This window comes from Prinia subflava, chromosome 4 (assembly GCF_021018805.1).
Source record: "Prinia subflava isolate CZ2003 ecotype Zambia chromosome 4, Cam_Psub_1.2, whole genome shotgun sequence".
Classification (NCBI taxonomy): Eukaryota; Metazoa; Chordata; class Aves; order Passeriformes; family Cisticolidae; genus Prinia; species Prinia subflava.
The window spans coordinates 41,447,788-41,474,277 of record NC_086250.1 but is presented as its reverse complement, the minus strand read 5'-3'; the positions used below and the strand labels follow the sequence as shown (position 1 = coordinate 41,474,277).

Below are 26,490 nucleotides of genomic sequence, written 5' to 3'. Positions count from 1 at the left end.
ACATAAAAATAATTTGTAAGGTTGTCTTTTGATAAGCCTTCTTAAAAGAGAAAAAAGCCAGATAATAAGTGTAATCCTTGTCTATCATATCTACTATTAAATTAAGAAACATTAAAAGGTTTGGGTTTAGACTCACACCTTTCAGTGTTTACTCATGAAATTGGGATCTCATGCTGGAGTTAGCAGAGATAGCATGAGGAAATTTGAGTCAGTGTCTGTTGTTCAGTCACTGTTTATACAGCAGCTGATAGAACATTTCTATTAGTATTATTTCTAGGTTAGCTTAATTATCTTGAAGTAAGTCAGAAACACACTTTGTAGCATGTAACATGCACATATGAGAAGCCATTCTATAATACTCATTCTGAAAACATAAATTTTGCCTCAACTGAAACAGCACTGCAGTAGGATCATACCTCTAGTGCCGTTACTGTTTCTCTGGGTTATTATTTCAGTTTGTTTTCTCTTTTCCTTTTCACTTCTTCTTTCTGTCTGAGTGTTTCTCTTGTCACTTTCTCATGCATTTCTTTCTCTACCTTTTTCCTCCTATGGCCATATTTGACATGCAAAGAGCAGATCAATGCAATGTAATTCTTGAACTGAGTCTTCTGATTATAACAGAACTCCTCTTATAGCACACTGTCTTTTGGAATCATAGAATGGCTTGTGTTGGGAGAGACCTTCAAGATGATCTAGTTCCAGCCCTGTGGCCATGAGCAGGGACACCTTCCAACAGTCTAGGTGGCTTGAAGCCTTATCCAACCTGGCTTTGGACATTGACACTCCTTATACACCTGATTTTTGAGCCTCAGTCTTGCAACAGGCGTAGAAGCTGGAAGGTGCTTCTGAAGTGTACTGAAGGTGTACTGAAGTTCTTTGTCACTTTTGTTATACTGGGTTTACCACCAACTTTAATTAGTTAGATTAATACAAAAACAGTTGTGTATGTCTGACTGCACAGTGTGATCACAGAAAATGACACCAAAGTAACTGTGTTAGTGGCAGTCTTTGGTTAACCATTTGTTTAGCAGCATGGGGTTTTTTTGCTTCAGTCTGTTAAGTGTTACTGTGTTAAAGTGTCTGCATAAGCTTCTGTGTATTCATATTGCCTAAGTTAGTAGTTTATTGCCTAAATTAGTAGCTTACTCTCCACATATTAAAAGCAAGCACACCAAAATGGCAGTTACACTGTGAGTCACTGTCCTGGGACTCTGCTCTCTCTCCCCATTGTCTCTTCAGAGAGAGTCTGAACTTGTGGGACCTATTCTTAGTAAGTATAGATGTCCTTCTCTATGAAGGATGTATATATATACAGAATTCCTTGTTCTTTTAACTGCTTTTTTTGGCTTCTTCAGTTGAAACCAAAATTTGTCCCTTCCTAGCTGTTGGTTGGTGCATTGTCACCTCTTCCCTTATGGGGTTTGTTTTATTCTGTCTTGGCATGGAACAGATTGAAATGTTGCCATTCTCTTCGATTCATTTCTTGTGGTTTTTGCATTTCTGAAATCTTGGAAGTTTGTTATTGAAATAACTAAACTTTCTAGCTACTGAGTTCTTGATACAACTGTGTAAATAACTTTCAAGTGTCTGCCTGACTCTTCACTAAAACGTACATTGTTTCATCAAGAGTAAGTTTGATTCATTCACAGAATGTTGTAGATGTTGCTGTACCTTTCACAGAAACATTACATTCTTACTGGAAATTAGGCAGTTGGCATCAATGGACTGCACGTAAGATTATATTTTTGACAGCAGAGGGAGCTCAGAAATAGTTCTTTATACTATTGTTGATTTTTGTTGTTGAACTGGATGTCTTCAGATTAATCCTGGTGTTTCAAAATTTCAGTGTGGAAAAAGGATGTTTGCTGATGACAAATACGAGATTGGTTGATTTTATACCTTTGTTTTTGTAAACAGGAAGCAATGCATCAGGGAATACTGGGTCAGCACAAACTAACCCAGGAGTGCTTGGAATGGGTGGAGGTGCAACTGTATTACCTGCCTTTGAGTACAGAGGCACTTGGATACCCATCCTGAATGTAACAGTACAAGGCAGTGCTAAAGCTACATAGTGAGTACCTCTATCTTTTCGAAAATGTGTGTAACAAGTATTTTTATTTTGAATTTGATAATGTAAGGATTTTTTTTTTTACTAGTGAATATTGAGGTTTTTGTTCCACTGGCACTGAAGTCTGTTAGGAATTCTCTCGTTTTTGGAGCCATTAGGTGTTCTGGTTTTTTGCTGGTTTTTTTGCATGCTCTGGATTCTGAATGGAATGTCCCCTATGGTTTCAGCATCAGTAGGATTTTGTTTTCCTACCATATTTGTATTAACTCTTTACTGTTAGGCCTCCCTGGATCGTAGAACAATTTTGGAGTACGAGTTGCTGCATTTTGTAATGACAAACATGAAGGGTGTTAAGCAAACGGGACATCAGTAGGAATGAAAAGTAGCTTTCTCACACCAGCTTTACTGTATGTACAGTATTTATTGAGCAGGATATTGTGGTAGATACTGGTCTGGTTGTCATTTCAAACAATATATTGACGTATATACCAAGGCCAGATTCCGAATGCTCCTTAGAATGGCAAATTATTTTGTCATGACTTTGTACGATGGAGATGGTGTTCTCAATTTAAAGCTGCACATACTGGTACCTTTTAAACAGTGCAGTTTTTTTCATGTCACTCATGACCATTGAGTGACAAGTTCTTCCAAACCTGAAGTTATTTGTACCACATAAAATTTTGGCATACTAAAATTCAGTGAAATCTGCAAATAGCCAGAATCTCAATATTTTTAGGGTAGGAAGTCCTTTATCTGCCTTTGAGATGTAGAAGAAAAAAAAAAACATCCTTAGATTTCAGTAGGTAATGTGTATGTGTTGACTTTTTTTTCCAGCAGTGGACATGAATGTTGTTTTAGTTTACCTGCCTGTTCTCGGGGAATGCAAATTTTTAATTTGGTCAGCTACTAAAACCTCCACTTTTCTTCCTTTTTTCTTACTATCTGTTCTTAACTGGCTCAAGAACCTTGCAGCCACCATCATAGTCTCCTGTCCTGCTCTGAACTTGTTTATGTTTTACCTTTGGTTACCTCAAGTGACTCTGTGATTTTCTCAGCATAATTTTTGCATTTTTTCTTTTGTATAAGATTACAGAGTTGTCACTAGCATTTCACAGTAGTTTTTTTCTCCTATCTTGTACTTGTCTGTACTCCCTGTATGTAAGATGACATGCTGTAATGTGTCACATCCTAGCACCAATTCTCTTCCGTTGCCATTAGATTTTCAAACAATGGCCACATCTCATACTTTTGTACAACTTTCTCCACAGACCACTATGCCTTGTCTTCCCTTTACTTAAGGAACTAAATGTTTTTAAGAGGAATAGACAAACTGTTCAAGACTTCACAGCCATTGCCATGTAGCAGTAACAGCTCATACAATTTATTCAGTAGTTAGAATTTACTGTCTTCAAAAGTAAAAGGATGTGACCTCTACCTCACAAATATATTATAATTATGAAACCCACTAATAATTTTAATTAAACCTGTATATATATATATTCACACTTATTTGTGTATAGAGGATGAAATGCTGACCATTTGATTTAGCTATGGTTCCTGCTGCCCCAGATACCTGAGGCAGCTATCTTCAGGAAATTAGGGGTAATAACTGAAGTGTGGCATGTTTGGGAGAAGGAAAAATCCTTTAGGCAGACAAGAGTGGTGACACTAGAGTATAAAAGTATCTTTGGTGTATTTTAGCTGGAATATATAGCTTTTGAAAAAGTAGTTTGTAGAGTAAAAGTAGATGAAATAATGATTGTTATTTGAAATAATAATGATAGCGGGTAGTTTTTGTAACAGACTGTCACTACTTGTATAGATGCTGCTGCTGTGTCAGCTACAATTTCTGTTGGATTTTTAACTCAGCAGCTCTTTATGTACTTTTAAAGTAAAAGATGAAAAAACGTGGCAATTAGGCTGCTGTTTCAGCATAGTGATATTTTAATTGCATGCTTTTCAGCAGTGAATCATGTAGACATACCCTCTTCGTAAAATAACTTCCATTGTTTACCTGTGCATGTAGGTGGTGAATATTTGGCCAGGTAATATCTAGCTATGGACAGGCTTTTCTAGTCATGAGGACTCAAAGATAATGATAATAGAACATCTGACTTGTTCTCAGTTTGTTATGACTGTGTTCACACTGTCATGCCTTTCTGATGAATTTCCTCTGTTGCTCCTAGATGCTTGTATTCTTCTGAATAAGTTCTGTTGCAGTGGCTCCAAGTAAAATAATAATACAAGTAGAATTACTCATGATGCTTGCTTATATGTGTTAGTTTATAGAAATATTTTTTTGCAGCTCTATACTTGGAGTTTGTACCCTTTCGGTTGCTGTCTCAGTGATTCATTTATTCTTTTACTTAATGACTTAAAGGTTTTTTTCTTGAGTTGCAATAAATCTTGAAGGATTGTGTTTGGGGCCTGTTTGCACTTAACATTCATTTGGAATCTTGTTTTTTATTATTGTTTTTAAAAACAGTGGTATTACTACACACTTGTCATATTTTCAATTTTTTAGTTTGGAGATGCTGGACAAAGTCGAGCCACCTACAATTCCTGAGGGCTATGCAATGTCAGTGGCATTTCACTGTTTGCTGGATCTTGTCCGTGGTATCACTACTATGATTGAAGGAGAGTTGGGAGAGGCAGAAACTGTCATTCAAACCACAACAGAGGCAACCTCATTACCAGCACGGTCTTCAGAGCAAGATTTGCAGTCTGCTTCTGACCAATCAGAGAAAGAACTAGGTATTTGGAAATGCAAACACTATATGAAATGCAACAGTTTTATGGGCAGCAGATTTTAAAATGTCATGATTTTTTGCTTAAGTTTATTGTTGAAAGTAAATTATTTTATCTTATTTATATATAAAAACTTTTAATGAAGTGTGTGTTTTTTTTCAATGGAACAGCAGTTCCATTTAAAAAAATACTTGACTTGGTGTTCTGCTTTTGACATAACACAGAGATCTAAAGTCATAAGAGACAACTTGACTGACAGAAATGGAGTTATGACCACATTAAAAGAAAAATATATTTCTAGTAACAAGATAAAGAGAGTGTTTTAATGGAGGAATTTTCAGTATATAGGGAAGGACTTCTTTAAAAGTAGAAGTGCTGTGAAGTGAGGATAGCCTTTGTGGCACATATGAGGAGTGTATAGGGGTGTGTATGTACAGAAGGAGTTGTGTTTGAACGGTGAGTTTGGCTTGTGCCCAAAGCAGCACAGCCGAGAGCTGGGCCGGGGCGCGGCCTCGGGAGCGGGGAGCTCTCCGTGGTGCTGCGGGGCTCCGTGGGCTTGGCGTGGCACGGTGGGAGAGGGAGGTGTGCAGATGGGCTGGGCAGCTACCCGTTTGCTAGACCAACATCTTTTTCCCTATTAAATGAAAGAAACAAAAAAGTTATGGAGAATTATTTTCTTTTTTTACCACGGGAGAGTATTTTTACTTCACTGCAAAATTTCAATGAGTTCTTGTCTCATATTTTTGCACTTCTGAATGTTTATTTTTATAGACAAAGATCAAAAATGCTTATGTATACCATGGTAAGTTGGATTTTGGTGGGGTTTTTTGATGCTATGTAGAAAAAAGCATTGCTTGGTGACATTTCTTTTCACCTTCAAAATGTTACTTTAAATGCAAGCTGTTTAAATAATACTGGTGTGAGTGTTTCTGTATGCACATATATCTGGCTGTGTAAACATACACACAAAAACACACACAAAAAGATGCAGTAGCAAGCATTTTGTTTGTGATACAATTGAAAGTTATTCAGGGAACTACTGTGTTTTTGCTATAAAAAAGTTTATTTCTTTTAAGTTAGCAGAGCTGTCTGGGAAGAAATGGTGAATGCGTGTTGGTGTGGTCTTCTGGCTGCTCTGTCCCTCCTACTTGATGCAAGGTATCTGGTCTTTCATTTCTCTTGATTTTTCTAGGTTGATATTCCAAGCTATATTTTGAACTGACTTTTGATAGCAGTCGAATTGACAGTTGTCAGTGTAAATGCTGTTCATGGCATCTGAGCAGTCAGGTTTGTGCCTTAGACTGAAGGAGTAAATGACACAGAAGTCTCCAGAAGTCCGACATCAACCTTTAATGTATTTCAATACAGAACAATTAATTGCATTTTCAAAGAGTTGCATTTAAACTATTTAAATTATCTTTATTTCTTTTTATTTTGCTTGCGTGTTTCAACATATTGAAGTGATTCCATGTCCTGATTACTGCAAGTAAGAGACTAAGTAATGTCCCAGTACTTGTTAGTACTATCTAATCTTGAAAGTGGGAAAGCTTTTTACTAGAAAATTACTGTAGTAAATTAATTGACTCCTTCAAAGACCCTTTTGTAATCAAATACCATTTTCTGAAATTAGTTTTAAGTATCTTCTCATGGTCTCATTTACCAAGTCACTGAGAAGTAAAGTCCAATTTCGTAGGAAGTGGTTCTGAAGAATTTTGTTGATTGGTTATGCTTGTTCTTCAATATTTATAGTGTTAATGGCTTTAAAGTATATGTTCTTATGGCTTTCAGTTTTGATTAGCTGCCTGCTTCTGTGCTCTGTATTAATTCCTGCTGAACAATGTGTACTCTTTCAGCACTGATGAAGCTGCCACTGAAAATATTCTAAAAGCAGAATTGACCATGGCTGCACTTTGTGGAAGACTGGGTCTTGTAACATCAAGAGATGCCTTTATCACTGCCATTTGCAAAGGATCCTTGCCTCCTCACTATGCCCTTACTGTATTAAACAGCACAACTGCAGCTCTGTCCAGCAAATGTAAATATATACATTGTTCTTAATTGTGTTTTTTTGTATTGTCCTCTAAATGCAATTTTTTTCAGGATGTGATTCCAAAGACACACAACTGTAGTATTTGGCTATATTAAAGTAAGCCAGAATTTTCAGACAGCACCTAGATCATCTGCTTTCCAGAACTGGTTAGTCTTGCAGCATTTGCTGACTATCGTTCTGATCAACCTAAAATTTCCTGAATGATTCACATATGATGAAAGTTCAAATTCTAAGGAGATCTGTCTACCGTTGTAAAGATCTGCTAGGATATGTAATTAAGGTGTTCAAAATCTGAAAAGGTCTCTGGATTCTTGGATTCTAAAGCTTTGGCTAGCACATCTTGCATTTGTGATGTAATACAGTCATTTCTACAATTGTCTAGTGATAGTAATACTTATGCGTAAGTGGAAGATTCCACTGAGCTGAAGTGGGCTCTCTTCAACCTACAAAAAACTGAATCGATGCATCCCACATCTTGAGAGAATGTTGTAATTCATAATATATCCTGGTTTAGGATGTCCTCTGTTTCTAACTTTGAAGGTGAATTACTGCTTACTAAGAAAAGCAACTACCTGAAAAATATACAGATGAATCTAACATTAGTGCTTTTAATATAAAACAAAAATAACCTTATTTGGGGAACAAGGACCAGCACCCTTACTTCAGTCCAGTGTACCAGCTAAGCGTATTATTAGATTATAAGTCTGTGAAGAAGTACACATGACTGAATTACACAGATAACTATAGAAACAAAGCAAGGAGCCTCCGTTGTTTTATATAGATTGCTCTTTTTACAAGTGAGTTTTAAAATGGGTGTCCTGAAGTCAATATTGGAAAAATATCACAATACAGCATCTATGACACCATCATTTTCTGAGTGCACTGGTACAATGGTAGCACACAGTGATACCATTTACACACAACTGTTACCAAAAACTGAGTTGAGAGAGTCTCATGCTCATATCTTAAGCATAAACATTTCAATCTTGACATAAAATATATAAATGTATTGCAATCAATATCTAATAGTTAGAAACAGGGAGTAATTGCTGTATCTTTAACTCTTTAGGGCAATTACACTGTAATCTAAATATAACCAAAGGTCTCAAAGTGAGGTATGTTTAAAGCTAATACTGTAAAAAAAAATTCTAGAGTCTATTGACCAGAAGATGGTTTATACTACAAGTATGTACTGGATTTTAAATTTAGATTTTTTCCTTCTCTGTTCAATTTTCCTCCAGCATATTCCATTCAGGGACAGAATGTTCAAATGATTAGTCCCTCAAGTGAGTCTCACCAGCAAGTAGTAGCAGTAGGGCAGCCCTTAGCTCTTCAACCACAGGGAACAGTAATGGTGAGTACAATTTGTAAGTGATCTTTGCTTAACTATTTCTTCCTGCCTCTCAATATGTCTCAAAACCAGGCTACAGATACACAGCATTCTTACAAATAATGATCAGCTAAACTATTTTCCTAAGGCTTTAATTTGAACAGCCCTGGACAGTAAAGTTACCTAATTGCAAAGAAGTCTTATTCTTGTTTTTTTCTGACTTTTAGCTCAGAAGTTCTTATTCATTCTATTTGGAAAACTCTAGATCTCGGCTACGTTATGTGCCTATGTGTGAAGGTTCACTTAAGATATACTGATTTTGTGGAGATGATGCAATTAAGCTGGAGTACTTGAACTTGTGTCTAATAATAATGTGAAACTGGGAGGAGAGGGCAGTGATCAAATCGTAGAATCACAGAATGGTTTGGGTGGAAAAGACCTTATAGATCATCTCATTCCAAGCCACTGGCCATGTGCAGGGACACTTCCACTAGACCAGCTTGCTCAGAGCCCCATCCAACCTGGCCTTGAACACTGCCAGGGATGGGGCTCTACTTCCCTGAGCAACCTGTTCCAGTGCCTCGCCAGCCTCACAGTAAAGATTTCTTTCCTAATACCAACACCCGTTCTCTTTCAGTTTGAACCCATCCCTCTTTTGCTGTCACTATTTGCTCTTGTAAATAGTCTTGCCCTGTTTTTCCTGAAAGTTCCCTTCAGGTACTGGATGGCTGCAATTAGGTCATCCCTAAGCCTTCTCTTTCCAGCCTGAACAATCCCAATTCTCTTAGCCTTTTCTCATAAGAGGGGTGTTCCACCCCTCTAAACATCTTGGTGGCCCTCCAATAGATCAGTGTCCTTCCAGTGTTGGGGACCTCAGAGCTGGATGCAGCACTCAAGTACTCATATTCAGCCTCCCCAAGATAAGCCTGGGAGAAGAGGGAGAGATACTGAACTATTTCTCTAAAATATATATATTTCACTAGTACAAACAAAATGTAATTTTAAAGCTCTTCAATAAAAATTTGAAGTTTGCTAGAAACACTGTCATTGTGGAATGATTAAAATTGGATGGCTGTTTGGTTGTTGTCTTTTTTTCATAGCTGACATCAAAAAATATCCAGTGTATGAGGACATTACTCAACTTAGCTCACTTCCATGGAGCTGTTCTTGGTACATCATGGCAACTTGTCCTGGCTACCCTTCAGGTAATATTTCCCTCACAGGAAATGCCCTATGCCTTGCTGTTATGCTTTGGTGCTTTGCTGTAATTTGGTTTTCAGTTGCTCAGTGAGCAACAGAAGAAGCTTTGAGTCTTCTCATTGCGTACTGTGAATTGCCTTGAATAAGTATTGTAGCATTTCTCTTGAGTCCTGTTTGGCTGAAAGGTTGGTGGTTAGCTTGACTATAATGCTAATTTCTTCTTTGCCTGAAAAATGATCCTTTTCTATTTTTCAGCATCTTGTGTGGATTCTGGGACTGAAGCCTACTGTTGGGGGTGCATTAAAACCTGGAAGAGCTGTGGAAGGGCCAAGCACAGTAAGCATGATTGTTTGTTTTTCAGTTAATGATTATATAGTATTTTCTCTTACAATCTGTAAGACATATCTCTGTCTTTTTTTCAAGGTTCTGACTACAGCAGTTATGACTGATCTGCCATCTATATCCAATATGATTTCAAAACTTTTTGAAAACTCACAGTAAGAAACATTATCTTGTAATTAAAATAATACATGTATATCAAACTTGACAATGTTTTGATAGCTGTTATTTTTCAGGTACCTTGATGATGTGTCTTTACATCACTTAATAAATGCCCTTTGCTCCTTGTCTCTGGAAGCCATGGATATGGCCTATGGAAACAATAAGGTATAAAAGGAGTTGTTTATATATTTTTTAGATGTTTTATGAAACAGGCAGAAGACTTGTACATTTATCCTTTAAGCTAACTATTTCTGATAGTAAAACCAGTAATACCTTTGATGCTCTAGATTAAAAAATTAAACATGAACCAGAGAATGTCTTATTTTTAATGGTTCATACAGTTACTAGATTCTCTGAACATCCTCACTGTGTTCCTGTGCATTTTGTTAGTTAAAGAATGTCATGTATTTCCATTAATAAGATTGTGGATGGATGAAACCTTTAAAAGCCCTTATAATTTCAGAGGTTAGGGATGCTGAGTAGCACAGTATGTGCTGTGAGATGCTCATTTTCATTTCAATTTTCTCTTACCATGTACTTCAGAGACAATTGGGTATTTAAAAACCTGATAAGTCATATTTATTTGGGAAAACCATAGTTAGTATTCATGTCAGCTTCAGTAAATCTTTAGCCCAGAAAGACTGAGGACCCTGTGTTTGGGTAAGATTGAATATATATTCTCCTAGTCATAATCTTATCCCAGAGGAGAGTTTCCTAAAGTTTGTCCTTAATCTGTTACACTAGAGATAATGAAGACAGTGAACATGTTTTACAATATTTTACTACTACAGCAACAGAGAATGAATTTAATAAGCAAAGTTTGTGTTTAAAATCAGTTGAAAATTAGAGTAAGAAATCAGCAGAAATGGGAAGAGATAATGATTTCAGTGCAACAGTCATTTTGACTATATTGATTTTAAAAAAAGTAAAATTGAATGAAGCTTATCACAAATTTTGCAGATATATTTAATGAATGGGAAACTTACCATATTCCTGCCGAGCATTTGTGAAGCAGATGAAAGATAAAGAATTAGGGTATTATGAAAGGAAATATTCCAGATTGTCTCACATCTAATTTTAAGTTGAAAAGTTGCAGTGGGGAAAAGCTGTTTGGTGGCAGATGTTCCAGGGCTGGTTGGAGGGAGGGCTGTGCAGAGATGAGTTTCTACGGGACGTTCCCGGCTCTGGGTTTTGTCAGGCTGCTGCCCCCGCGTGGCCGCTGCTGCGGCTCTGCGCCAGCCTCGGCCGCTGTGGAGCGAGCTGTGCCTCAGCTTAGAAATTATCCTCTGCCGAAATGCGCCTCCCTAACCGCAGTAACCTCAAAGCCATGTGTTCAAATCCCATTTTATTAAGGAACCATCGCTTTTTGCTGTTGCTAAATTGCTGGAAACGGGACTTGTTAACATGCGCAGGATTGAGATTCTTTGGAGACCTCTGACTGGTCATCTTCTGGAGGTAACCAATGGCTTTTATCACTTATACTAGAATTGACTTTGTATTAATGAAGATCTTGTGGAAATATGTATAATTTATAAGAAATTTCTGAATTGTAATTATATATTTTAGTTCAGGCACTTTGTTGTTGCAACTCAAATGCATTATGGTTTAAATGTAAAAGTGAATTTATATATTTAAATTAAAATATTTTAATATCTCTTGATAACTTGGTCTTTATGGTGCCGTCAGTCTTTATATATTTTTGACACAAATAATTATACTTCATATATTTGTTCTAATTAAGGTAGCACAAACGTGTTTTACTGTATCACACAGTACAAATATCTACGAAGATTCTGAGATAGAATAGATAGAAGATTTACTAAGAAAAGGTTGTTTGTTTGGGTTTTTTAAAAATATTTAAGCTAACTTCTGAATGCTTTCTTTAAGAGAGTACTGTTCAAGTATTAAAATGTTGTAATCCTATTGCAATTTCTTTAGTATTTTAACTTCAACACAAAAATATACTTTATCATGGAAGAAAACCTTACATTTTGAATTGAAAACTGAAAACAGGTGATTGAATTTAACTGTAGTTTTAATTCTCCACACAAGTATATAGGAGAATAAAATGTAAGAACAGGGTTTGTTTTAGAGTGGGTAAAAGAGAAGACATTTCTTCCTCATAATTCAGAATGTATCAGACACTTCCTTAGCACCAGTGCATTGTTTCAACCAGTATCAAGAATTGGCCATGTCTATTTATGGAAGCCACATATTGCTTTATCAAGGAGAAAAAAATTGGATACTTCTGGGTTTAAAGACTTAAAACACAAGCATCTCCTTCTCTTGCTTGTTTTTTGCCCTACAAGACAATAAGGTTGACCATCTGCATCCTGAGACTGTTTTCATCTAGGGAGCAGTCTGTTTCAGTCTGTTACCCATGCATTGCATGTAATCTGCCACTGTTTGTAGGAAATACAGAGCCTTTCGTTTGCTTTCAAAGTGCTGCCGTATTTCCTTTTAAACCCAGGTTGTTGAGGTACAATAAGGAAGGAGAAAATATCAGCTATAATTCAGTTAAACAGAATCTGAGGGAATAGCTTGTTCCCTGGTTCTGGAACTGGTTATCTGTGCAGAATCAGAGCATGAAGTACTTTAAATTCTCTCTTGTTATTTTATATAAAGTTTTAAAAATGTAAGTAAATCAGGAGAGTGGCTATTTCTTGTCAGCATTTTTAAACATTAAGCTAGATCTTTTACGTTGTTTGGCTACTGGTTGATAAGAGAATGGTCCACCAATAAAAGGCATCAGCCTTCTTTATGATACTGCCTTGGACTTGACTCTGGGTTCTCACGCCATCACAGCTGGGGCTGGAAGGGTGGGTGGGAATAATTATGTAGTGGTCAATGAAAGCTGTACACTTCCCATATTAGTTTGAGGGTAAGGTATTAGATACAGCACAGTTCATACTAGCTATCTAAGAAATGAATATGCACAATGTTTTTAATTTTTATAGTCTAAAAAAACAATTAGCAAAGTTGTTAGGTTTAGAGAATTTAAAGACAAAGAAATGAAGGTATGCATTTGAAACTCAAGTTTAAAGATGCTCACTAGTGCTTTGTCAAGTTTTTAAAATAATGGAGTGAGAGGTTTATTTTATCTTCAATATGTAGTTACTTTTTGTATTTGAGAGTATAGAAGACTCTTTATTGGCTACTGTCATGTTCCTCACTTGATTGAATTAAGCAGTGTGATAAACTTCCAATTTTGTAGCTTTAGGTTAAGTTAAACCTGAGAGTCTCAGGCATTTGTTGAAGGGTTGTTTGCTTATTAATTAATCATGATCAGAATTAGCAGTTAGTTTATTCATTTGGGAAAATTTATTTACTTGAATCATATATATAATTTTCATTATGTTTCCTTCTGTGTCTTTCACTGCTTCCTATTGCTTCCTTATTCAGAAGGTATGTCTATCCAAAAGATAAATTTCTTTTTTCACTATGAAGCCAAATTTTATCATGTAGAGATTTATTGTATCATTCTTATACTATTGTATGTACATTCTAATATAATTAAAATACCAGTTTTTAATATATTATGCATGTTGGTTAAATAAAAGTGACTTTAAACAAAACATTGCTGCATTTTCAGGTCTGTCAGCATCCTAACTCCAGAATGAGAGAATGGGGAGCAGAAGCTTTAACTTCTCTCATTAAAGCGGGGCTGACATTCAGACATGATCCTCCATTATCTCAAAATCAGGTAAAGTAAGTTTAGGAGCAGATGCTTTCCTCCTTCATTCATAAAGCAACTTTACTATTGAGTATATAAAGTCTATGGCTGTAACAATCAGACGTAACTATCATGAACCACCACATGCATTCTAATAAACTATCCTCTTTCATTTTTCAAATACCTAACAAAGAGTGATGCTTGCATATTATGGCCATTTCTTAGAACAGCTTATGGGTCACTCTTATGAGTGCAAAACAATTCCAGAATGTTTAGAAGTATATATATGATGCTGTGGCAGGTAAAAAATGTGTTGCCTAGCCTTCTAAATTACAGCTGTTCAATCATGATTAATAAAACATTCTAATACATTTACTGAGACTCGTTGGATATTTTTTCCAAGCTCTCCTGAGTAAGAAGCTAAGTGTAGCCCTGCTGAGTGACCATAGAGTTGCATGACACTTGTTATGCAATTGTAGCAGCATCTGTAGCTGCTTCCTGAGGAACCTGGAGAACAGGAGCCAGGAAGGTAGATTATCTGCAAAGACCCTTTATGGTCTGAATTTGAGCATTTAGTGAGGGACCTACTGAAGTAATTCAATGAATCTTTAATTTGTACTGTATGTTTTCACTTATACATAAAAATACTTAAGAATTAGTTAAATGTTAGCATCCTTAATATGGTTTACTGTTTACTTTTAGAGACTGCAGTTGCTTTTATTGAATCCACTAAAGGAGCTGTCAAACATTAGTCATCCTGATATCAGGATCAAGCAGTTGGAGTGTGTGCTACAGATTTTACAGAGTCAGGGTGACAGCTTAGGACCTGGTTGGCCATTGGTGCTTGGAGTCATGGGGGCAATCCAAAGTGATCAGGGGTAAGTGGTGGAAATAAAATTTTAAACTCATGTAAGTTAAGAACAGTAGAAAAAATTCTGCTTATATTTTTGTATTTTAATAGCCACTTCAACAATCATAGTTGCATTGTAATTTTTGGCTTGTGAAAAATTTTACTCAACAAAAACACACTTTTTAATTCTTCTTGAAGCACACTTTATTTTATTGAATTAATCTTCCGAAAGACCAGAATATTATTCCACTCTATGTTTTCCTGTAGTCAGCATGCAATATACACTGAGAAATACTCCATGTGCCATTTCATTTGATCTTGACCTTCTGGTGGACACATCTCTGGTGCTTGCTGATATTTCTGTGTGAATCAGCTGTTGCTCACTTTATCTATTGTTTCTTCTTCTTTTTAAATCTTCCAATAGTCTCTAGTGTGTGTTTTCTTCTGATCCTTCTCTCTTTCTTGAAGCCTTCCTACCTAAATGGTTGCTGGTAGCAGAAGGATGGAAGATTATTTACTGGCTGTGGGTGAATCCCTTGACTTACACAACTGACTCTGTTGCCAGCAGAGGTGGACTTATTCTCTGCCCACAAGGGAAAGGGAGAGATGAAGTTGCAAGGAGTATTTTTGAAAAGAACAGTGAATTGAACATCTGCCTTTGCAACTGTAAGCACCAAGAATTATACCCACACACTCAAACCATATTTATTGGTTTTTTAGGTGCTAGTCAAGACTAGCAGCAGGATAGGTCATCGCATCACTCTAGTGTCAGTAGAATTCTCCTTGACATATCTCTCCTTTTGTCCCACCTTAGCTTTAGTCTTACTATCTTAAAAAAACCTAAAGCCCCTTCAAATGCTTGAAAGATTTTGCTCTTGGACCAGTATTGTTTGCACTGGCAGTAGTACCTACCAAAATTCCCAAGGATTTTGGCATTCTTGGTTGTGAGCATCCTCTTTTTTTTGTAATCAGGCCTCCTTTGGTAGTTGTTGTTTCCACACTTGCTGCAATGTATTCCTGCATGCCTTTTGTTTTTCACTGTTGTTAGTGATGGATGAGAACCACCACAAATTCCCTCTCAAGACAGTCTTCAGATCCCATTAAATCTCAAACTTAATTTCTTACCCGAGTTACAGCTGTGAGCACAAGATGCAGATACTATTCAAATATTAACTTTTTGACCACAAGACTTAATCACAAGTTTCTTCCCTCTGATCAGTGAACATCCTGGATTCTAGGACAGAAATCTATTTGCCTCCATTCCTGGAGAACTTCATTCCAGACTTTTATAAACACAGAAAAAGCTGTTTTGATAACCAAAACCCTTACTTTGGCCACTTCTGGATTGTATAGTACTAGCATGCCAAACAAAAGGAAGCCTGTCTTTGAAGACTTTTTCAGTGGAAAGCCTCTGTTTATTTTAAACACAGGTAAAACCCTATACAATCTTAAGATTTGTCACTAAGCATAAGTTTCTTCCATTTATAGTTACCTTTTTGTGGTCACCTAAAACATCAAGGAAGGTTCCACAATTTGAAGAGTGGTATCACTGTTGCTACTTGTGTGAAGGACTTTAAAACCCTTTTTCAAACACATAGTAGTGTGAGACCTTAACTGGGAAAAACTGTTCTGAATTTGTTCTTGTAGCCTTGCGTTTGAACTTTAGAAAGACAGGTTACTTTCCTATTAGTACTTCAAAATGAGTAGTGTAACTATACTTTGATGTCCTGCCTCCTTCTCTTTTCTCTTCGAGTCCTTGAAGGTTACAGACTCTGAAACTTTCTACTGGAGGGGGAACTGCAGCAGTTTTGGGTCTATTTCACTTTATAGACTCCTGTAATGAGTAGGGGGGAAGCTATTGTGTGAGTCTATCCTTCATCAGTATAGCAATGAACAATACTTTGATCTTACATGGTAGGATGGATGTTTCTCTGCAGTATTCATCATATTAGAGAATGATTAGTTATACCATTACTGTCCATGTGAAGTTTCTTGTGTATTCCTCTGGTTTCTGTATCATGTTGGCTATTACAATACAGTGGAAATGACCCACTTCAGATTTTGATTTTGGATTAATAATAAAAAAATCCATTTGTAATTCTGGAATGGGTAACTAACATATATCTATAGTCTGAATTTTTTTCCCAGGGTATATATCCTGAAGGACACCAAGTTTCTGTATTATAAAGCTTTGAAATTATTTCTGTTGTACATTAAACTTCGAAAAAAACCTGCAGTGAAGTTTAAATGCAGCTTCCCTATTTTGTGTTGCCTACACTCCACCACTCCTTTTGATTCCTTCATTTTGTCTCTCACTAAACAAGATTTTAGTTGTAAATGGCCTTGTTGCTTCTGAGAAATCCTTCTTGCAAACCTTTTCTGTGCTATAATTTTGTTTGTATTTGGAATCTAATTCTGAAGGCAAAGAAATATTAAGGATCTATTTAATGCTAGATATTTTGAAAAGTTTTTGTCTAATATAATGTAGTGTTGAAGCAAATAAGACTACCATTATATTAGCATCCTCTTTCTTAATAAATAAAAACGAATTTTGCCCACGTGTTTGGCATACTTGAAGTAATTTGTAACTGCTGATACAAGAAATTCTTCAGAACAACTTACTCTTTGGAAGATTATCATGCTTAAATTAAGCTCTTTTTTTGTCCATTGTGGCTTTTTTCTAATGTTCTGCCTAACACAACACTTGAACTAGCAAGTCTTAGAACTGTAAAACAGAGAAATGGACTTCACTAAATAAAATTAGCTAAGGACCATTGGAAAATCTAAACTTCAACTCTGCTAGGTAGTTAACATGGACTAAATTCTTCATCAGAATTTTAAGCTTCAACTTAAAATTATATCTCAAGAAACCCATTTAAAAGCGTGCAAATTCTTCTCAAAAAGATTAATTTGATTTTTTGAAATTTTTTTTTTTTAATTCAATAATGCTATCTTCTGAGGTATTGTGTTCAAAATATTTCTGGGCTCTTGAAGAAATGCGAAATGAGCGTGTGTGTGTGCTTTGTTTTATTTTGTTTTTTTAAGAGAGTCCTTAATACGGACTGCATTCCAATGTCTTCAGCTGGTTGTGACTGACTTCCTTCCTACAATGCCATGTACTTGTCTGCAGATAGTTGTTGAAGTTGCAGGAAGCTTTGGACTTCACAATCAAGAGCTAAATATTAGCTTAACTTCAATTGGTTTGCTGGTGAGTTTTTTATTTACTTACAGTGATGGTGCTTCTGGCTTTCAGTTTTGCTTTTCTTTTTTAATGAAAACTTATCTGTAGTCAGTTATACAGATGAAAGCCACAACCTAGCTTTTGGGGTTTTTACTGAACTCCTATGCTGTCATTTGGAATCATAGGTAAATTGAGTGAGCACATCTTACCTTTAATCTCCATGATTCCTGGCTTACTAAAAGAAATAGTATTGTGTTGTAACCATGTTCATCAGTATTTTATTTTTAGTACCCTTTTTTTTTTGTGCCCCCTGTAATGGGAACCTAAAAGCTGAGAAAGAAGAGTAATTTTTGGACCTTACAATATTTACGTGCTGATCTTATTTCACCAATGTATGGAAATTAATATCGTGATGCACTTTGCAAAATACTTTGTGAAAATAAGAGGCAATTTATTTCATGATCCTTAGCCTATTTTTATTGGAGACCACAATATGTCTTATTTATTTTGTAGTGGAATATTTCAGATTATTTTTTCCAAAGAGGTGAAATAATTGAAAAGGAGCTAAACAAAGAAGAAGCAGTGTTGCAGAAACAAGCAGAAGAAAAGGGAGTGATGCTGAACAGGCCTTTTCATCCTGCATCACCATTTGACTGTCTTTGGTTATGCCTGTATGCCAAACTTGGGGAGCTGTGTGTGGATCCCCGACCTGCAGTTAGGAAGAGCGCTGGGCAGACATTGTTTTCTACTATTGGTGCTCATGGAACTTTGCTGCAACACTCAACGTGGCACACAGTAATATGGAAGGTATGATGTGTAAGCTTCCTCTGAAGGTTTTGTAAAGAACATTTACATTTTATTAACCATTGACCATTTCCCATTTAATAACAGTTATCACTTAGATAATTTATTAAGACTTTTAAAAGATAACATAAGGTGGCAGAAATCTGATCTCTTGGGTTTTGGGAATGTTTTTTATACTTTGTCTTCTCTGGCCTTTAAAGCCTCTTCTAAAATATAATTTCAATATCCTAATTGGTTTTTTTTACACAGGAGTTTGATAAAAAGATGGTTTTCTCTCTACAAGAATGAATGACTTTTGTGTGAAAATGGAGATGTTTGAGTGTCATGTGACTGGGCTGATCTGTTATTAGATGGAGCCTTGCTTTGCATTCTGTTTTGAATCTTTTGAGAGGATCTATCAAATGCAGTGTTCTGAGTCACAGTCATGTTTGTTGTGCTTTATGGAAACTGTAGGCTATATCTGAGCCTGCCTGTTGTAACTCTGAAGTTGCACCTGTCTGAGATCCACTGGTTTCAGTGTTCTGTTGGTGCTGATGCTGTTCTTGTGGGTTTGAGTGTGCTACTTCCAGCCCTTCTCAAGTGGCCATCAGTTGACTGATTGTTAATCTTGGCTGCTGTGGAGACTGTTTAGCACAAGAGAATTTTCAGGGTGATACAGAGGCAGAAAGGATAATGAAAGAATTACTGGTTTTTGTTGGCTTACTATGAATACAATTATGTTATTTGAAAAGTTGCATTTTTCCTCTTTTTTCTGGCTATTACAGGTTTTATTTCACCTGTTGGATAGGGTTCGAGAATCTTCTACGACAGCTGACAAAGAGAAGATTGAATCAGGAGGAGGGAACATTCTCATTCATCATTCAAGGGATACAGCTGAGAAACAGTGGGCTGAGACATGGGTATTAACACTGGCTGGAGTTGCAAGAATATTTAACACCAGGAGATACTTACTGCAGCCTCTAGGTAAAACTTATAGTTACTAAAAGACACAATGATAAACTTTCTGCTTTTGTATGTTCTTTTCAGTTAAGTACAGGACAAGATTCTTAACCTTAGCTCAAAAATGTTTTTTGTTGTGTCACCTCAAATGTTATGAAAATTATGGAGTTATTAATTCATACTCCATAGAGCCAAAATTTGTAACTACAGATTTCCTCTTCTGTGTCACAGTACTTGAGATTAAATCTCAGTAGTCACAGTTCAGTCCCAATTCTGGATGCTAAATAGGTTGAAATTGTAGTAGACTGATAACAATAATACTTTGTCCATTCTTTGTTCTTGTCAGAACATGCCTTTCCTTTTGTCTGTCTGAGGGAATGCAGCACTTGCCTGGAACTCTTTTGTGGCATCAGTGTGTCAAAATTAACAGTTCTCTTAGAACATACGGAGAATGTACCTGTAAAGTCAGTGGAGTATTGAACGTTTACATTGTTCAGCTGTATGTAGTAATATTTTACAATAACTTGGTAATTTCTACAAGGAAAAAGTGCAAAAGAAATAGAGAATGTATAGCTTACAAATAAAAGTCCACGTTAGATTAATCTACCTTCAGCATCCTATAGTATACAATTAATATATATTAACTGGATATAAGTTGTGTTGTATTTCATTTTGGTCATTTGTGATACAGGTATCAACAGACTAACAGCTAATAAGTGTATTAGTTATTTGCAGAACTGTGGTAGAATTTAGGCTATATTAAACTTGAGTTAAAACTGAATAAAAAATTAGAACTACTTTAATTATTCAAACCCTGTAATTAGCAATATAGGAGATTGAAAGTTAAGGCTAAATTTAATGAAAAACTCAAATGCCTCAAATGGAATCTTTCCACAATACAATTCCCAGAACATTTTAAAATCAGTTTATTATAAATGCATGGCTTGAATATAGATTTGACCATTAATTGCTCGTGTGGGCTTAACCCTTCTTGAAATTAACAGGCATCTGGTATGTATAAGGACAAATGTTTCACTATACTGAATGAAGAAAATGTATTTTACTGGTATGGGATGTGATATATGACTTTTGCTAGCAAATTTAGCATGAAGTTGGTATATTGTTTCATTCTTGATATTTGTGTGTTTCTCTGTGACATTCATTCTCTCAGGTTATGATTGAACTGATATAAAAGTCATTCAAGTGGCCACCTAATCTCTTGAAATTTTTGTGTATTAGAGTAACAAGTACATGAGCAGCCTTTTAGAGAGGCAGGGTGGGTGGGAATGGGAATAGGAAGCAAGTTCCAAATTGATTTTTTTTTTCCCTCCTGTCTTTTTTAAATAGGAGACTTTTCTCAAGCCTGGGATGTTCTTCTTGATCACATCCAGTCAGCAGCACTTAGCAAAAATAATGAAGTTTCCTTGGCTGCTCTGAAAAGCTTCCAGGAGATCCTACAAATTGTTTCTCCTGTTCGAGACTCCGAGAAGCCTGAGACACCACCTGCCATCAATGTTTCTGTACCTTTGGTGGTAGGGACAACAACTGCCACTAGTCTGGGCAGATCATTCATGAGAACTGACTCCATAGGAGAAAGGATAGGAAGATACAATGGATCTGAACCTCCTGTAATAACAGATGAGATTGAAGATCTGAATCTTTGGTGGGCAGCCTGGAACAGCTGGTATAGGATTGGATCAGAAAGTACAAGGCCTCCAATTACTTGTGATAAATTGACTTTCATTCCCAGCCAGCCTTTTCTTACAGCTTTAATTCAAATCTTCCCAGCTCTTTACCAACACATCAAAACTGGTTTCAGCATGGATGATCTCCAAAAGCTGGGTGTCATTTTGCACGGTGCTGTTTCAGTTCCAATCAGTTCAGATGCTTCCCCTTTCATCCTTCCATCTTACACTGAAGCAGTTTTGACAAGTTTACAGGAAGCAGTACTTACAGCTTTAGATGTTTTACAAAAGGTAATAATTATAGTGTGTGAAAGGTAAACTTCTAGTGTGTCCTACTTATTCTCTATAGAACTTTAGTGTGATGATTTAAACACAATTTTAAAAATTACTTATAATTGCACAGTGTGTTGTATTATAACAATCAAATCTCCATTCCTGCTGCAAAACAGTTGCTCTGCATTGAAAGGAATGGTGTAATCTTTATGAAATGTGCTTTTGCTTGATTGCAGAAGTACCTTAAGTGTTGTGCTGTGTTTGTAACCATTTAGTTGTCCATTTAATATTGAAGCACTGCTGATGTTGATACTGAAGTTCTGTACGTGGAGATGGAGGAATAGTCCCACAGTGTTCCATATGGTGTCCAGATCCTGCCATGGACAGTCTAGAAAGAACAGTGATTATGAAAACTTGAAATTTACACAAAGCATAAAATACAGAAGGCTCTCTGGCAGATTTCCTGCATTCTTACCTCTTATTAATCAGTTATTTAAGGAAAATGCTGCATCTCTGCTTAAGAAATTCTTACTGTTAGAACTCATCCTCGAAGAGCACCCTTCATTCAAGTGAATCTATAAGCAACGAGGGTGCTCTTTCTCTGAAAGTCGAAAAAAGGAACATAGTACTGCTTGCTTCTTTCTTTTTGCAGTTGTAAAATATCTCCTTGCAAAATTCAGTGCTCATTCACAAAAAAATTTATTCAAAAGGAGCAGAGTTGATAATGAATGAAACAATGTATTTATGTTAAGCACTACTTTTAGAAAAACACCCCCCCAAAAAAACCACAAGCAAAAAACCCAAACAAACAAACAAAACCCCACCAAAACAAACAAACAAACAAACAAACAAACTCCACAACAGGTTACTTGGGAAATGCCAGCATTAAAATATCCATGTAACCTGACTTCATTCCCTTTGGGCTTTCATGTTATGACTACTTTGCTTGACTATGTGGCCATACATGCCCCCTGCTGCTGTCAGGATCCTGCCCCATTTAGCTCATAGAACACATGGTGGCTGCCAAATGAGCAGCAGTTCAGTGTCTTGTGTTCTCATTTGCTTAGTGTGATTAATTAGCTGATTAATCTCAAATATAAACAAACAAGGTAGAATCATTACCTTGCAGCCATTCCTTTAGTTGATGGTTTTAACAAATATTCATTCGTGTATTTTGAAAGCAGAGGTTTAAGAATAGCATCATTAAAAGGCTTGGGTTGGAAGAAACCTTGGAAAGATCATCTAGTTCCAACCATCCCTCCCGTGGAAATGCTATGGAGTGAATTATTTTGTTTAAATTTCAATTCAGTTTGCTTGGATACAAGTTGGTATTAAATCTCATTTTTGTGAGTGTATAAATAACATGAGAACTAGTCATGTCTACTACATTTTCATCTTTTTCCAGTCAGGCTTGACCCTTTTTTATCTTCCTTTTTCTAGCAGGTCAGTCCAGCCCAAATCCTGTTTTTCCCATTTGATCAGTCCATTTATTTATCTCAGATTTTTGTGTTTTTCAGTCTCCTTATCAAGATCTTAGTTTCCAAAGGCTGCAGGCATTAGGGCTTTGAAGAAGTGGTTACCAGAGTTTGTGATATGAGGAAAAACTGCACATTATTATACTCTTGTTCTTGTCAAGATATTTTAGCTTGAAGATTTCTAAACAATAACAAAAACAACTCTACATGAGCAAGTGAGACATCTCCCCCACTCCCAGGGTCAGTGGGTTACCATGGCAGTTACAAGCCTTTGCAACTACAGACTTCCATAAGATGGTACCTCAAATCTCCCATCCCACCTATACTTATGTTACTAACACAACAGCACTGAAGTTCCTAAAAATATTAGTTAAGGTATTTTTGGACATCAGAAAGTTCTGTGAAGTTGCAGTATTCCTCCTCTCGGCTGGATAAACAAAGTACAGTTCACATCAGCCAGTGCTGATGTGAAGCAAAGGCCGTGTATCAGATGGTTTTGCTTTAGACCAGAGTACCTTCTTCCTCTCTTGAAATCAGTTCATACTCACAGCAGTACACACAGAAGCTAGTGGAAGCATTAAAGAAGAGTATGTAAACATTTGCAATCTTTAAAGCAAAACATTTGTCTGTGTTTGCGTGTAGGATCAGATTCTTTGCTGATGCAGGAAGGCTTGGGTCAGTTTTGATTTTCTCAGAAGTTGTGGAACGACTTTGCAGTTTGAATAGCATGAAAAAAACCTAACATTTTTCAGACTGAACCCTGACTAGTTTAATAACTATATTTTATAATGTGATTCCACTAACAAAGGACATCATTGCAACTCAAGGGCATGGGAATGGAAGGGAGCTTTGAATCTCTTTTCAGACTTTCATATGTTGAGCCATTTTACAACCTTTGTTTTGTTCTTTGTTGTCTTTTTATTTCTCATTAGAACTCATCTTCTACTATTTTACTGCTGTAGTATAGGGGAGTTTGGTTTTTTTTGGTAGTATAAGTACACTGTTCCTGAAATGTTTTCCATTTTAAAGCAAGACTATGAGTTTCAGTTATACCAAACCATATCATTCTCATGTTATTTATATTCCTTTCTGTAAGACGCTCTTTTAACTACTTTTTGAAGCCTTCTATGATTTACTTCTGAGATTTAAATGTTTATTGAAATAGAATTTAAAGAAGATGTGGCTGAGATCTATGTACAAGAATTATATAAGACTTTATTTTACTGACAAGTCAAAACAGAGTTTGTGAAGAAAAGTTATCTTTTATTGGATGAGATAGCTGTATTTACTGAACTATATAGGCCTAGGTATCTTGCCACTTTACTTCAATAAAGTAACAAAATTTAATTTCTTTAAACTATTGGAACTATACACTATCTTCCATAGAGCTCGACCCTTGCATAGTCTTATATGGGGATTTTTCTGTAGGAGTTCCTTGTACTGATGCAGTTGTTAAAGCAAAAGCTCAAGAAATACGTATTAAAATTTTGTATTTTCTTTTGATGAAGGCTATATGTGTGGGCTCAGAAGCTATGCAGATAATGTATCCTGCAATCTTTGACCAACTGCTGGCCTTTGTAGAATTCTCCTGCAAGCCTCCACAGTATGGACAGCTGGAAACAAAGCACATTGCAAATGCAAAGTATAATCAGGTAACTAATTAGAAATTTCACTTGTTTCACTTGGCTGGTTAATCAAATTCAGCTTCAGATATAGGTTGTTCAGCAAGATGCATTTGTTCAGTCTGTAAAAACTTAACTGCATGTTGTGTAATAATTTTTTTACATGCTTTTATTATCTTCTTTTACTTTCTTTGCAGTCTTCTTTGCTTCTATACCTTGTATTCTTTCATGTAGGAAAGGTCTGGCTGGGACACCAGACAAATGTATCTGAATCTGTACATGAATTAATTTAAAATAATTTGTCCTACAAGAGATACTGAATTAAGCACAGAGACATGATAATTTTGAATGAAGAAAATTCCCTCAAACTGCAGATTTTTGAATTGCATGTGCCATAAAGAAATGGAACATGTTCAGTAATTCTTTTTATCTGTGTACACTGCTGTTCACTAGGCATGAGCATCTCATTCAGTGTAATCAAAGAGGTAACTATTATGTATATATGTATTAATTCTTCTTATTCTGTTTGTCCTGCAACACAATGGAATCACACTAGATACAACTATTTGCACCGGTGAGTTAAATTTCCTTCAAGATTGTCCTAATGTAGTTGTCTTGCTTAGACTGCAACACTTCTCCTACGTAAATGTACTTTACTTCAATGTACAGTACATTTTCATAGCCAGACTACGTTGTGTTTGCAGTTTTGTGGCTTGGACCATATTCTTAGCAAACCTTGCATGCATTAAACTGAGAGTTCAGTGCAAAACATACACTTTCTGTTCCTTAATTAATATGTTTTCACGTATAATTTTGTAATTTACTAATTCCTTTTCCTAGGCGGAATGGGTGGCGTTGAATTACGTACCTTTTGCAGAGAGATCATTGGAAGTTGTGGTGGACTTATACCAAAAGACAGCTTGCCATAAAGCTGTGGTAACAGAGAAGGTTCTTCAGAACATTATTAAGGTAAAAACTTGACCTGCATGTGCTCTGAATTTAATGAGCTCATATTGAAAATCATGAGTTTTATTTTCAGCTAGTGTCAACAAACACTTCCTGGGAAGCTTCAAGCTGTAGTAAACAGATTGATATTTTATGAAGATGAGCAGCAGGGAATAATTTCTTTTGGAGCTGGACGGCTATTTATTAATCTATATGTATTGTTCTTAGCTGGGTAATGTCAGCATCAGTATTTCAGTGTAAAGATGAAAATTAACAAATGTGTTAGGCCACAAAATTTTCATCTTTGAACATGTTATGCACCTGAGTGTGGTAAGTAGGCCTGTTAGTAAATATGGCATTGGAGGCCAAAGCCCAGTTTCTGTAGACTGGCATACATGCTTTGGGGGCATGGGCTCTGTTACTTTGGATTTGCTTTTAATGAGTTCATGTATCAATGCAGCTATGAAATGTTAAAGGTGAGCAAATACACCTTTAAATCAAATTGTCAAATGCTTCACTTTTTTTGACCACTACATTTCAGAAAAAAAAAATTAGTAAATAATAGAAGTAGTATTTTCCAGTAATATTTCTGGAAAATAAAAATCTATCTGAGCTAGCTTGTTAGCAATGACTTGGCTGACATCAGAGTTTTCCTGTATAGACCTTTAGAAACCTGAATATATTTAAAACAGATCATATTATTTGAAATCTGTTATGAATTAAATATTTACATTTCAAAGTTAATGCTGTTGTTTTCCACTTCCTTTTTAATGGGATTGGTGAAACTGATAGAAATACTACTTTTTTGTAACATTTGCAGTTGATAATATGATCTGTTGTGATATATGAAAATGCTTTTAAATTTATTTGTCATGTTTCTAAAGCCTACATTGATTTTGGAATTAGATTTGAATCACATGACCAATAGCAACAGAAAAAAAAGTTCTGTTTATCTCTAGGGTTAGATTCTAGCTGTCATAATTTTTTGCCATAAAGAGTTAATTATATTTGACTCCCTTGTGAGAGTCAGAGTGAGTCTTTCATCCTTTTGCTTTCTCAAATCAGAGACTGCTGTAAAGGCATGGGGAGCATACACACAGTACTTGAATTTAGTCAGTATGAATTTGAAATGTCAAGTAAATAATT

At 36.0% G+C, this 26,490-nt stretch overlaps 1 protein-coding gene across 4 annotated transcripts in view; it reads left to right on the top strand.

The window, feature by feature from the left end:
* MON2 (MON2 homolog, regulator of endosome-to-Golgi trafficking) overlaps nt 1–26,490 on the top strand; it is a 73,582-nt gene that overhangs the window by 25,565 nt on the left and 21,527 nt on the right. For 2 of the 4 annotated variants that reach the window (XM_063396565.1, XM_063396566.1), the window contains exons 11-29: nt 1,918–2,071; nt 4,593–4,822; nt 5,893–5,974; nt 6,670–6,851; nt 8,108–8,220; nt 9,297–9,401; nt 9,652–9,732; nt 9,820–9,893; nt 9,972–10,062; nt 11,251–11,352; nt 13,490–13,600; nt 14,273–14,448; nt 17,466–17,628; nt 18,115–18,408; nt 19,170–19,368; nt 20,692–21,320; nt 24,286–24,429; nt 24,956–24,973; nt 25,240–25,368. In XM_063396565.1, coding sequence (XP_063252635.1) covers nt 1,918–2,071; nt 4,593–4,822; nt 5,893–5,974; nt 6,670–6,851; nt 8,108–8,220; nt 9,297–9,401; nt 9,652–9,732; nt 9,820–9,893; nt 9,972–10,062; nt 11,251–11,352; nt 13,490–13,600; nt 14,273–14,448; nt 17,466–17,628; nt 18,115–18,408; nt 19,170–19,368; nt 20,692–21,320; nt 24,286–24,429; nt 24,956–24,973; nt 25,240–25,368 — 3,077 coding nt within the window. The remainder of the gene's footprint in view (nt 1–1,917; nt 2,072–4,592; nt 4,823–5,892; nt 5,975–6,669; nt 6,852–8,107; nt 8,221–9,296; nt 9,402–9,651; nt 9,733–9,819; nt 9,894–9,971; nt 10,063–11,250; nt 11,353–13,489; nt 13,601–14,272; nt 14,449–17,465; nt 17,629–18,114; nt 18,409–19,169; nt 19,369–20,691; nt 21,321–24,285; nt 24,430–24,955; nt 24,974–25,239; nt 25,369–26,490) is intronic. The other 2 variants (XM_063396568.1, XM_063396569.1) reach the window with 1 other exon arrangement.